The sequence below is a fragment of the Rhineura floridana genome, chromosome 5 (assembly GCF_030035675.1).
Source record: "Rhineura floridana isolate rRhiFlo1 chromosome 5, rRhiFlo1.hap2, whole genome shotgun sequence".
NCBI lineage: Eukaryota > Metazoa > Chordata > Lepidosauria > Squamata > Rhineuridae > Rhineura > Rhineura floridana.
The window spans coordinates 54950432-54964628 of NC_084484.1; the positions used below are offsets into that span (position 1 = coordinate 54950432).

Genomic DNA, 14197 nt, shown 5'->3' on the forward strand with positions numbered 1-14197 from the left:
AAGTAGTATATAAATTTGGCTAATAATAGACAATATTCCCCACACCAGTCACAATAGCAACAGCTATGCTATCAAGGCAAAGCATTACACTGTCTGAGGTATGAAATACTTCATTTCAGAGTGCTCAGAAACTGGTGTTGGACAACAAAAGGATTTGTGTAACAGAAGCAATAGAACAAATGTCTATTTTTAGCACTAAATCCAGATTGCATGGCAAGGCCATTGAGGTGAGTTTTTAGGTTCCTCTAGAATGGTGATGGTCTCAGTAGCTATCTTGAGATAGTAAATTCTGTGTGATGAAGCCTGAAGAATAAATAGTGTGGAGTAAATAAAGTTATGTATCTATTTCAAGTTTGTGAATAAGGCTTAAGGAGGTTGTTGCCTTCACTCTGCACCTCCCTAAAAATGTCAAAGTCCAAGGTAGGTGGTAGGGGTATTTGGTCCCTGTGAGCACATCTCTTAAAGGAGCTGAGAATCAAGGGCCCCATCTGCGCTATACATTTAAAGCAATATCATACCACTTTACACTGTCATCACTTCTCCCAAAGAATCTTGGGAACTGTACTTTGTTAAGGGTGCAGAGAGTTGTTAGGAGACTCCTATTCTCCTTGCAGAGCTACAATTCCCAGAGTGGTTTAACAATGATCCCTCTTCCCAGGGATCTCTTAACAAATTCAAGTCCCCAGGATTCTTTGGGGGAAGTCATGACCATAAAGTGGTATGACACTGCTTTATCTGTATAGTGCAGCCTTTCCCAACCAGTGTGCCTCCAGATGTTGTTGGACCACAACTCCCATCTTTCCTGACCATTGGCAATGCTGGCTGAGGCTGATGGGAGTTGTGGTCCAACAACAACTGGAGGCACACTGGTTGGGAAAGGCTGATATAGTGCAAATGGGGCCAAGGTCAGTTCCCTGAACATTCCCTGCTTAAGAACATAATGAGGTGTCTTAACCTCTCTTTGTCCATCATTACTGCTACTACTACTACTATTACTACATTTCTGCAGTAGACAAATTAGTTGTGGTGCTGCTATATCTGTGACTATAAAATGGAACCAAGATCCTCCGCGACGCAGAGTGGTAAGTGGCGGTAACACAGCTGAAAGTTCTGCTCACAGCCGGAGTTCGATTCCAATGGAAGGAGGAAGTCGAATCTCTGGTAAAAGGGGTCGAGGTGCACTCAGCCTACCACCCATCCATGGTTGATAAAATGAGTACCCGGCATACGCTGGGGGGGTAAAGGAAGACTGAAGAAGGAACTGGCAAAACCACCCCATATATACGGTCTGCCTAGTAAACGTTGCAAGACATCACCCTAAGAGTCGGAAATGACTCGCGCTACAAGTGCGGGGACACCTTTACCTTTATAAAATGGAACCAGGTTTCAACAAAGAGTCCTTCCTGAGAGAACTGATTTTTTTTAAAGTTATATTTTTTGTATAGTGCAAATTTTCATATCATCTTCTATTTCTTTAAGTGCCTAAATGGTTTGGGGCTGGATTACCTTAAGGACTACCTGCTCCCTGACTGTAATCTAAGATATTTGTCTGAGATCCTGCTTGTGTGCCTGCCAATGAAATCAGTTGGATTGGTGAACACACAAGACAGGACCTTCTGGGTGGTAGCCTCACAGTTTGGAAAACTCTACCAGTTAACAGTCCTTGGTCCCTTAAATTCTGGTATTCAAGAAGGGCATAAAACTTACCTTTTTACTATTTCCTTTCCTTAAGAGAATTTTGGTGATCTAAGAAGACCAGAATGATCAAGGGGATGGAGCAACTCCCTTATGAGGAAAGGTTGCAGCATTTGGGGCTTTTTAGTTTAGAGAAAAGGCGGGTCAGAGGAGACATGATAGAAGTGTATAAAATTATGCATGGCATTGAGAAAGTGGATAGAGAAAAGTTCTTCTCCCTCTCTCATAATACTAGAACTCGTGGACATTCAAAGAAGCTGAATGTTGGAAGATTCAGGACAGACAAAAGGAAGTACTTCTTTACTCAGCGCATAGTTAAACTATGGAATTTGCTCCCACAAGATGCAGTAATGGCCACCAGCTTGGATGGCTTTAAAAGAAGATTAGACAAATTCATGGAGGACAGGGCTATCAATGGCTACTAGCCATGATGACTGTGCTGTGCCACCCTAGTCAGAGGCAGCATGCTTCTGAAAACCAGTTGCCGGAAGCCTCAGGAGGGGAGAGTGTTTTTGCTCTCGGTTCCTGCTTGCAGGCTTCCCCCAGGCACCTGGTTGGCCTCCGTGAGAACAGGATGCTGGACTAGATGGGCCACTGGCCTGATCCAGCAGACTCATGTTCTTATGTTCTTAACACAATTCTAGCCATGTCTACTTAGTTCTATTGAATTCAGCTGGGCTTATTCCCAAGTAAATGGGGTTAGGATTGCACGACAGACACTGAATTAGGATGCATATATTAGTCTGCATCCACTCATTGCTTCATAGTCTGCCCAGTGATGTGGGTTTTCTGGAAAAGTTTGAGTTGGGAAAACTTTTCCATTTACATTGGGAAATTTTCTGATGCTCTAGAGCAGCCTTTCCCAACCAGTGTGCCTCCAGATGTTGGACCACAATTCCCATCTTTCCTGAACATTGGCAATGCTGGCTGAGGCTGATAGGAGTTGTGGTCCAACATCTGGAGGCACACTGGTTGGGAAAGGCTGCTCTAGAGAGTAATCTAATTTAGCATGTTTATTTTACTTGTATTTATTAATTAAAGCTAAACATTTTGCGCTGTATCCAGTGCTGCGTGAGCGGAGTTCCGCTTACGCAGTGGAACTTCCTCTTTCTCCCCCACCTCAGCGCACTCCCAAAATGTTCTCCAGAGCATCCCCCAACCTGCTGGGGCAGATTTTGAGGGTGTGTCAATGGGGGACTGCAGGGAAGAAGAGAGGAGGGGACATTTTGCGGTGCAAGTGGAAGCCTGTTGTGTAAGCGGAACCACCCTTTGAAACTGCCATGCTTGCCTAATACTCACTTGCAGTTGGCATCTGTTCATTGTTATGAAACAGGGATCTGCCCCCCCCCCGCCCCTGGAAATAAAGCATTGAAAATTTTCCCATCCTGCATCACTGTTTCTGCCTGATGCACTATATTTTTATTTTTTCGATGTAAGTTGCTTTGTGAGTGCTTGGTCCTGAAGAAACATATAAATAAATACATTCTGAAAGGTGGTATGTGTGGTTGTTTCTGATTTGCCTCAATACTCTGTAGATTTCTAATTATAATAGCTAAAAAGATTGATCCACTTCTACAGGTGACTGTGTTGGCAATATCTGTCCAAATGCTTTCTTGTAAAATGATTAAGTGGTTTAGTGGCAATGGCCTCTCTGCATTTTTTTTCTTTTTCAAGCATTACCATTAGTCGAACAGTTCCCCAGATGAGTCATATTTAGAATATGATAAGATATTAATATTGACATATTGAACAAATATCCTAGATGCAGTTCATCCAATGCAAAGGCATTAGTTAGACTCCGAGAAATGCGTACTTATGTTTGAATGTTGTTTATATGGGCAAACTCTCGATCATGCTTAAGTGGAAGTGATTGTTGGAATGTTGCAGGTGTTTGGATAATCTTACAGTTTGTTGAAAAATGTAGTTCAAAGTTTTTGGAGCCAGTTGTGTATAGAGAAGAAAAGGCAAACTTTATCTTGTAATTCGTAGCAGCTGTATCTTTTAAAAAACTTAAATACATATTTTCTCCTCAGTGAGATCAGGCTACACTTTGAGATACTGCCTTGTCTATTTCTTTTGTCAAGTGTTCCTGTGTTGCCAGGCCATTTGAATCATTTTGGATGCATAGCCTTGCACCCCAGTCTCATATTTTTCTTTGTGTAGGGGAAGCATCTCTGATGAGTAGTGAGTTATTTTTTTACCATTGATAGTTGGACACTTAGACTTGTAGGTACTAAAGTGGTTGGAACACCACCTAGAAACCTTAGTAGTTAAATGGTATCTAAATAGCTTAAATAAATAAAATGTGTAATAAGATCAGCAGTGACGATTATTTAATTCATCTTCATTAAGCCATATGAGAGAGACATAGAAGTGATTAGTATCGGATAAAGTGGACTTAAGCTGCAGTCCAATACATATCTACTCATAAATAAGCTCCATTGGGTTCAATGGAACTTACTTCCAAGTCAATATGTATTGGATTGGAGCCCTAGACGATGATTTCTTTTTATTGCACTATCTTTCTTAAATAGATGTACTCCTTAAGGTAAAAGTTCTAATTGGAATTTGGGGAGATTATATGTGCTCAGGATCAGAGTACTTTGTTCCAGTATCACATACTGTAAACAGAAGGTTGGAAGTTAATATGGATATAGCCAAAACACACACCACTCTCACATGAAAGAAGTATTGGTCTTTCAGGGTTACTATTGCTGTTGCTATTACTCAGGGTAACCCTGAGGTTTGAAGATGTGCACAAAAGGGGAGGAAAAACCTTGCAAGATGGGGACATCCCCTCCAAAGAAAGAGTAATGAGAACTGAGTGTGCCCACTGTGCATGGAATGCTGGCTAACTGTTGATAGAACACCCCCCCAAAAAAAGAAATCTAGGTGGCAGAAAAGGGAAAAGAAGGAGTAAGAGAAATGTGGATATAAAGCAGGTAAGGAAGAACCATCATCACATTGTATAGATAGGCCATTGTCTGGTTTGCAATGAGAAGCTTTTTAAATGTCCCCAGGAGGTTTTTAATGTAGCTGGTATTGGGCACATGTATGTCCACTCCACGCATCTCTTGAGCAGCTTGATGAAAATTGAGCTTGTTCAATGGGCATGGGATACTGGCAGATTTGAGCAGGGGAAATGACCAGCAGTGGAGGCATGGAATTAAGTGGCTCAAACCTTGAGCAGAAGCACTCCACACTGCAACATTTTGCCTCATTGCCCTGGTTGTCGCTATTCACAGCACATCACTTATTATATAGCAATGGCAATTGCTGGACTTCTGTAAAATGCAAGATAATGCAATACAGTACATCTCAAAGCTAATGCTATCCAGTATACTGATGAAACCACGCTCCACATCTCTGCATGACCTCTCCCAGTGGTTTCATGTAGATATGAAACACATGGGGATGAGAATGAACCTGGCAATGTTCTGTGCTGCTCAAATGCTACAAATAGGTTAGAACACATTCCATACCACTCTCTGAAATGTGCCAATCAGATTGGAGTGGAACCATCTGAGCATGGTGCCACCAATCCTCCTTCGCCTTCCTCCATCTCAGATAGGCACTTTACACAGATACCTTGGTTAACGGTATGTGAAGCTACTGAAGATTCCAGGAGAACCAATGGGGTCACACTGTCCATGCGAAAGTCATTACCACAACCACCAAGGCAGTTTCTGTACGAAACAAAGACAGGCTAAAAGTTGGGTCCAAATGGGTCCAGATAAGGGGCTGCAGTCAGAGGTGTAGTTAAGAGAGGGCAAAACAACTTCTTGCAATGACTGTTACAAAATGCCTGTGAAGGAGAAGATACTGAAATCAACTTTAAAGCTAATGATTGCTTGTTGCGTCTTGGAGCAAAACATCAAACTTTATCTTGGCTTCCATGGAAGGTACAGTATATCACTTTTGACAGCTCTGCTTGCAAAGATAGGTGCACCATGATAGATAGATAGGTCTGGCATGCTGAAGGTCTGGCATGGTCTGGCATGGTGAAATGCCTAAAACTGTAACATGTCTAGTTAACTTTGTGGTTCTGTAATTAAATCGTGACAGGAACAATAGGCTTATTGTCCATTGTAGTTAATGGTAAAATGCAGCTAATGGATTCACAAGCAGGTTTTTAGATGCCTTGTGAAAGGCAGGTTGGTGGCTTTGAAGTTTCTTGATGTTAATAAAGAATTGCCTTTTTGTTTATATGACCGAATAAGGTCTTGTGACTAAATATCAGCTTGATCAGAGTAATGCTGTCACTGCATTCATTTGAGCTTTTGTTTCCAGTGTTTTCTGTCAAACAATGCACACTCATTTTGTCAGAACGGAGATGCTGGAAATAGAACAAACCAATTTAAAAAATAAAAAGCACATACTGCTCCTCCCCCATCCAATACCTGATATAGTGTGTGAAAGAAAAATTATTTAATTTTGGATGCTTTCATATCTATCCAATTATTGCCCATCCCTATTTGTCCAATTATTTGCCCAACAATCCCTATTTCCTCTTTTTAAACTGCTAAATTACTATCTTGTTCATTACCTGAAATGTAATCTTCATCAAGAGCATTTCTAGGACTTGCTGTTTGTTGCTTCCATGTAACGTGTTATATCCATTGTAAGGTCCTACCATTTTGGCTCTAATGGTGTAAAAAAGGGACTATGCTTAACTTGCACAAGCATGTGTGATCTACCCACACTTGTGATCTTCGAGCTCTTTCATCAGATGCATTGATCCTTTTAACTGTGCATTCCCTCCTTAATTCACTTGAAAGACGGGCATCCTACAAGTGAGTATGAATTGAGCACAATTATCCCAGGGTTTTGGTTCTACAATCTAAATTGCAAGCTTTTAAAGTAGGTACATGAGGTTTGTGAACAGTTGGGATCAAGGGTTGGGAACCTTTTCTGGCCAGTAGGCCAGATCTTTATCTTCCCACCCCTACCAGGCCAAATTTGGCAGGTGGGTAAACCCACCTGTCAATCACATGACATCATTATCTTCTGTATGATTAAAAATGTTCTTTCCTAGAACTGTTTTTCCCGAACAGATGTTAAGCTAACCAATCTGTACGTGTCCCTGTGTTTTTTGTTTAAGGTTTGGGACAGATAAGGGTTAAAAGGCAGGCTGTAATTTCTCAGAAATGGGGCGCAGCCATTGCTTCTTCACCCCAGAATCCTAGGTTTGTACACTGATAGCTGTAACTTCTGGGAGGGACATAAGCAGCCTGCAATCTCCATCTTGGAACTGAGACTACAAGCTAACTTCTTGGCCACAACATCAGTCCTTTTCCCCCTTGTCCCCTTCACCCCTTGCTTTGTGTAGCATCTTGCCTGATGGAGAGTTCTGGATAATCCAAAAGCTCATCACACTCTTCTGCCATTATGGTTAGTCCCAATGAATGTATTGCCCAACTGTGCATTTTAGAAAAGTTACCTCTTTGATGTGACCAGAAAGTGTATTTACCCAGTCTCTGTGACTGTAATTAAAGTCACCCATTACAACAACACATCTTTCTTTGGATGCCTCCTTGACTTCATTCTCCATCTAAGATGACCCTGGGTATTTTGGTCAGTGGGATGATAGTATATCCCCAGCACTAAATTACTTTTGGTGTCTGGTGTTGCCACCCACAGTGATTCTGTGAAGTCCAACCCTTTGGGGATTTTTAGTTTCTTTGACTATACCCTCTTTAATGTAAAGGAAGACACACACACCCCAGTGCACCCTTTCCTCCTCTCCTTCCTATAACATTTCTATCCAGAGAGAAATATATTTCCCTTTTTCTTTCCATTCCACCAGATTTCTGTTATGCCCTCTACATCTATACCTCCTTTAAGACCAAGTACATCTGCTTGCTCACCTTGGCTTGGAGGCTTCTAGCATTAGTATGTAAAGTTCTATGCATGGTGTCTCTTTCCAAGTGCGTTTTGCCCCATCTTTGGTAATCATGCGCCCCCATATTTGCATTGCCTACCCCATCCCCTCTGGACAATCATAAACATTTTTGCCATCAACTCTTAAGGATGATTCATCCTTAACTGAACACTCTTCCCCCAGGGATTGGTTTAAAAGCTGCTCTGCCACCTTCTTAATCTTAAGCACCATGGAGCAGCGAATTCATCAACCATGGATTCTGCAAATGATAAACATTGTTAATATGGCATGCTTAACATCTGGGGAAGGTTTGTTTTATATGCTCCATTGTTCTTAGCAACCTGGCTGACCAGCAACCAGTCCATTAAATGTGACATGTAAGTTTGACTTGTGTAGTAAATGGACCTTGGAGTTGTGCAGATATGCCCTAAAGCAGCTTATGGGAAAACTGGAGTTACTGAATAAGTGCTCTGTGTGTGTGCACATGTGTGTGTTTCTGTTTGCTTATATAGAGATTTCTATTCCACCCTTCTAGTGCCAGTGAACTATTTGGGTCAACTTAACAACAATGTATCACAATGTCATAAAGCATACTAAAAATACAGTAATAAAATGTAAATATACACAGACATACGCACACTGTTCAAACAAGCTTATTCAAGAACCAAAGAATTTAGATGTTTACTGTGTCTAGTTTCAGGATATATTAAAGAGAAGGTTGGCATTACTGGATTGTTTTACTCATAATAGGCAGCGTTAATGTTATAAAGCTGTTTGCATTTACACTGCTTATCATCAAAATAATAAAATCTCCCTTAACTGTTTATCTCTTTCAGTTTTCTCCCATATTTTCTTAACAGTTTAAAATTAAATAAGTATGCCTGGGTGCTCTTATTGTGATCACTTCAGTAGCTTAAGACAACAAATTACTGTTAATGCAAAAGTACTAATCAGAATATACTTGATATTAATGTTTTCTCTTAGACTAGCACAGTGGGGAGGAGAGCCTGGCTGGGAGTCCAGAGTCTGTTAGTTCAAATCCCCGCTTGTGTCTCCTGGGTGTAAAGGGCCAGCTAAAGTTTTCCCCACAGTGAGTGGCTCAGGGGTTACGTGCCCTGCCACCTGTGCCACCGTGGGCAAGCTGCATAGTCCCAAGGAGCCCAGTTGCCCTGGCAGTTGCGGACAAGGAAGGGGCTGGCTTGTGCAGCTGTGGCAAGCTGAGCAGGCCCTAGCCAGCTGGGGAGGACTAGCCTCAGAGGGAGGCAATGGTAAACCCCCTCTGAATACCGCTTACCATGAAAACCCTATTCACAGGGTAGCCATAAGTCGGGATCGACTTGAAGGCAGTCCATTTCATTTCAGCATTCTAAGAGGGAGCTAACATTCTGTTCCTAATTGTATTCAGTAGTTCATAGCTAAGAAGTGTTCCAAAAGATGCTTGTATTTCTTCTGGTCTTTAACCCACTCATCCATAGTATAATGTTTGAACGAACTGATATATGCTGCTGAATCTCTTGATGCAGTCAGATGTACAGGCAACCTGACCATATGCAGAAAGATGAGCTTAATCAGGTGAGGTAGCAGATTCCTCTATAATTGAAGCTGATGGAAAAATGTAGCCACGATCACAAAGATGGCTGCCAGTTCATCCTACATACTTCCCAGCTCACACTAACCATTCTCAACTTAGTTGTATGCCAACGCACACATGATTTTGTGTGTGCTGGCCCTTAGAAGTTGGCAAAGGCCCTTTTGAGGCCACACCGCTTCTCAGATAAAAGCGAGAGTTAACAAGCATTATAGCTGCGCTGGTGAACTGGGCCTACCTAACCCAAGTTGCCGCTAGTATAAAAATTAGGGGTGGCTGTGAAAAGGATGCAGAACAAAGCACCTCCCCTCCCTCTTGTACACTGCTATGTCTAGCCAGTTGAAACACTCTAGAAAATGGAAAAGAGCACTCTCGTCTGCTCCAATATTTTCCAGGATGGCTTGGAAAGCATCAGAACAGATGGGAGCTCTTCTGGTTTCTGGAGCTCTTCAACCTGTTAGCAATAGCAATGCGCAAGGAGGGGGAGAGGTGCCTTGTTCAGCACAGAGGGTTGGGAGGACCAAGAGGGATAACATCCTTATCATGGAGCTGGGCCCAGCATTGCAACAGTAGGAGAATCCCCTCCCCTTCTCTGCTAGTTGGCAGAGGAGCAGGGGTAGTAGTGGTGTGTGTCTTTTTGTGTGTTTGCACCTCTGTTGTGTGCTCATGTCTCTGTGGGCATGATAGAGTAGATGTGGGGGGGCCACACCCACGTCTGTTGTGGCCACACTCACCACTACTAGCCAGTCCTCAGAGTGTTGATCAATAGTGAATGTGGCCTCTGGCTGAAAAGGTTTAGCCACTCCTGCACTATAGAATCTGTCTCTTTCTCTTTGTGAAATCCCTAAGGGGAAAATACACAGGGAGTAATGCAAATCCTTTGCAAACCTTCGTTTACTCCATTTTTAATCCCACTTTTCAAAACGAAATGGTCCTAAATGCCCTCATCAGTCAAAATGTCAGTACAGTACTGGTTGGCAGGCACAGGCCAGTAGTGAAAACAAGACACAAGTTCTGCCTTCAAGCTTGCAAACTGAAAAGACAAGATTGGCAAGCAAGGTGGAATGGAGGGAAAGCATAAAGAAGATAAATGAGTTTGACAGTGCCAGAATGAATCAATGAACTGTAAGCAGGCATTTATATCCAGCCTGATCTTCCCTCGCTGGTGTTCTTGCTTGGATATAAATGATACCTTTTCTTGGGGGCCCTTAGTCTTCTGGTCAGTAGCAAAAACTAGGGTTGTCTGATCCCTGTCAATACTTGGGGCAGCTAGCGTTCTTTCTGGTTGGGGAACCTCGTGGCTGGAGCCAGGCTGGCATTTCTTTTACCATAGAGTTCTGGGGAATGCCAGTCTTGGGAACTAAATGTGGTCCTGGAGGATTCTAGAGGATCCTGTATCTGGCCTTCTGAACTCTCCCTAGGCCACACCACTCACTTGCCCTGTTTTGCACCCTGAATATTTCTGACTGGCAGGAATGTGACCTTGAACTGTGCTTTTGCTTCATGTCTGTCAGGCTGGATGATAGAGAGGGGTGAGTGTGTGTGGCAACTATCCTACTGTACAAAGGTAAAAATTACCTATTGCTCTGCCTGCTTTTGCCTCTGGCCTCACCTCCCATTGGCATGTGGTCCCCGGAAAGTTGCCCAGAAGGGAATGGGGCACCTTGCTCTGGATGGTAGTGGAGGCCAGAGTATCCTTCCATTCACTTCTGCATTCCTAGGGGAACAAGCAGAACACAGTTGTTTCTAGCAGGAATGATTTATATGTAACCATTTTATTGCGAGCAGGTGTGACTTTGCCTGTCTTAAAATATTTTGAGCTTTTACTGCAGCTTTCGATACTTCCTATTTTAAAACATATTCTATCTTTTCTCCCCACTGAAAGCATTCTAGAAGATCTGTATTTCTGTTGCTGGCTCCTTTCTGCTTTTCTTAGTGAAAATAAAACAGTGCTTTTGACGATAATGATGATTTATACAGCACTTCCACCCATTATATCAGTTGTTCTAATCAACTTAGCAGCAGCAGCTAGGGGACTGAGATGGAAAGAAAATAGTGTTTTGCCTACAGCCACTTTGACTACAATCCTGTACAAGGCTGGTGCCAGCACCAGGCATGGTAGGGCAGATTGTCATGGGCTCTGTGGAGGGCTCCTGACAGAGTGATCTGGAGGAAGAGAAGTACTAGGATCCAAGGGAGGGGCCCAGTAGTCTGCAGAGGGAGGGGGCTGAAACCGGAGAGGATTTCAGTAGTTTAGGAAGTGACAGCCCCGCCCTTGTGGAACTAGTTACAGGGGATGAGACTAGCCAGTCAGCATCGAATATTATAATCATTTGATATACACCATATAACTCGTTATCTGGAATAGCTACTCTTGCCCTAATAAAGCAAAATTCAGTGATGTCTGAAATGAATGTATAGTGAATTGACTCAAAAATATTTTCATGCAGTGCTAATTCATTCTTCTTTTTTTCCACAGCTGTATGGGGAAATGTACTCAACATAAGGTAACACTGAATGCTTTTTTTTTACATCTGAAGATAAAAAGTGGAATTCTTGGCAGAACACAAAATGTATCCTATCCCTATGATAAAAATGTCTTGAGCCACAAATGTTGGTTCTGTCTCCATATTTGGGTTCAGCCCTTTCTCTGTAGAGCTCATCTGAGCATAGATCAGAACTGAGGTCTGCCTGGTCCAAAATTCAGTACTACACCCCATTGGCTTTCTGCCTTCCTGTAGAAAGCAAGAGTTTATATGTGCTCCTTCATTGCCTCAAAAGTTGATGAAAGACAGGGCTCACACCCTGACGTTCTAGGTCAACCACTTCTCAGAATGAGGTTTATGAGCTTGATAATCCATCATAACTTCTGCTCCTTGGCTAAACTTTTCCTTGTTGATTCAACATAGAATCTAAAAGATAGCCAGGAAAACATTAAATAATGACTGTGTTTGTACATTATGTTAAACCATGTTTAGCATGCCGTGAATGAGCCTGGCTTCCTTCTGAGCTCATGTGCTCTCCCTCTCTTCTTTTCCTTCTTCTGCACAACTCAGAGGAGTTTGGAAACTTTGCTTCCATTTTCCTTTAATAGCGACTTCCCGTGTTGTCTGAACAAGGAACTATGGCTAAACCAAACTACGGTTAGTTTCAACAAGCCAGTTTCATAACCCATGGTTTGAAGTTAGCTTGTTTGAAATTAACCATAATTAGAATTATTTGTACCAGATAACACAATAAACCGCAGTTAAGTGAAAGAAAAAGCCTCTGAGCTTCTTGGCTGTGTGGGAGGGCGGAGCACATGAGCCTCAGAGGAGACTCAGCTCAATCGCGTTGCACTAAACTATGGTTTAGTCAGTGTGATGTCTGAATGCAGCCAATCTGTGGCTGTGTTCAGTTCTGGCTCCTGACAATGCTACACAAACTTCTTAAAAAGTAATGCTTATAGTTTGGGGTTCATAGAAAGACAGCTGAGAGCTGACGTAGTGCACTTATTCACAGAACAAAACTACAGAAGTCAGCTTGGGAGTCTTACCTATATAAGGGTGTATGCAGGAAGACAGTTTTGCAGACCGTTTGTTTACCCGATTTCCAGCAGTGTAGCTTACATGTATCCAGTTAACAAAAGCCTTTCTGTTGCTGTAGGTGTTGTGTTTGCATGTCCCAAGTAAAGCAACCCTGTTTCTTCCTTTTCCCACATTTTCCTCTCATGGAAACCCTCAGGATGCAAAACATATTAAACAGTTAATATTATTTTCTGTTCAAACCTGCTGAAGCCATGGTAGATATATGTGAAGTCACATCTGTTATCTTTTCAGCACCTCCTGAAGACCTTCCTCTTTCAACAAGCCTTTTAAGTAGAGACCTTATCCCAGTCTGCGTCTGTGTTGGAATTGCTTTTTAATATGTTTTTTAACCTTTTTTTTTTTAAAAAAAGATGTTTTTAAAGCTTTTTTAAAAACTTTTTTAAATTTTTTTGTTTTAATATATTTTAAAGTCTGTTTTTATGATGTTTTAGTGTGTGTTTGCCGCCCTGGGTTCCTGCTGGGAGGAAAGGCAGGATATAAATCAAATAAATAAATAAATAAAAGCCATAAGCTTAGTGGGTGCTGCATAAATGATTTTATTTCAAAGCTTCCTGTTTCCGGATTTCCTCTTAAGCAAATAATATGCTAAAGAAAATACCTGGAATCTGTGGTGTTAAGCAAATTGCATAGGTTTTCCAAAACATATTTAAAATTTACAGTGTAGACAGCTCTGGTATTAGGGGTAGATTTTTGCTGAGGAAGATCATCCTCCATGCTGTCTGGGGCTGATGGGGTTGGAGGCCAAGATCTGGAGGACCACATCCCTGTGTTGGGGTAACCATCTCCACTCTCCTAGGGAGAAGAACAGAATGTGCTTTTTCAGAGACTGTCTCCTCTGGACTACTTTAATACAGTGGAATGTGGGGGAGCCATTGATGTCTTTTTCATAGGAGAGCAAACTAGGGAACAACAGCAGTAGTTTATTCCCGGGTTCCCAAACTGCAGTCCATGGACCACCAATGATCCGCAAGCTCTATTCAGGTGGTCCACAGCATGTATGCATTAAATGTTCATGTTGATTTTTAATTGTATTTTTATGGCTTCTTTTATTGTATTGCATGTTCTATTACCATTTGAGTTCTATAAATAAAATACAATTAAAAATCATATAGCATCTAGCACAGCACATTACAATTGCTACACTAGGCAAAAAATTCAAGTGGTCCGCCAAGACCATCAGCAATTTCGAGTGGTCCGTGGGGGAAAAACGTTTGGGAACCTTAATGCCTTGGTGAAGGGATGTACATCCTTCAGCAGTACTTTTATAGTGGAGTGTATGTAGAAGTGGACTATTGCTGTTTTGAAAGGATCCTATGTCTTTGAACAATATCGTTGTTGGAATTAGCTATGCTTTAACCCATTTTAGTTTTATCAAAGTGGGGAAGAGATTGTTACTGTCATCTTCTGCATATACTATAGGTTGTATCAAACACTGCTGTTCTGCTT

At 41.9% G+C, this 14197-nt stretch overlaps 1 protein-coding gene across 2 annotated transcripts in view; it reads left to right on the plus strand.

The window, feature by feature from the left end:
- UXS1 (UDP-glucuronate decarboxylase 1) overlaps positions 1–14197 on the plus strand; it is a 63641-nt gene that overhangs the window by 4543 nt on the left and 44901 nt on the right. For both annotated transcript variants that reach the window (XM_061626772.1, XM_061626773.1), the window contains exon 2: positions 11644–11671. In XM_061626772.1, the coding sequence (XP_061482756.1) occupies positions 11644–11671 (28 nt within the window). The remainder of the gene's footprint in view (positions 1–11643; positions 11672–14197) is intronic.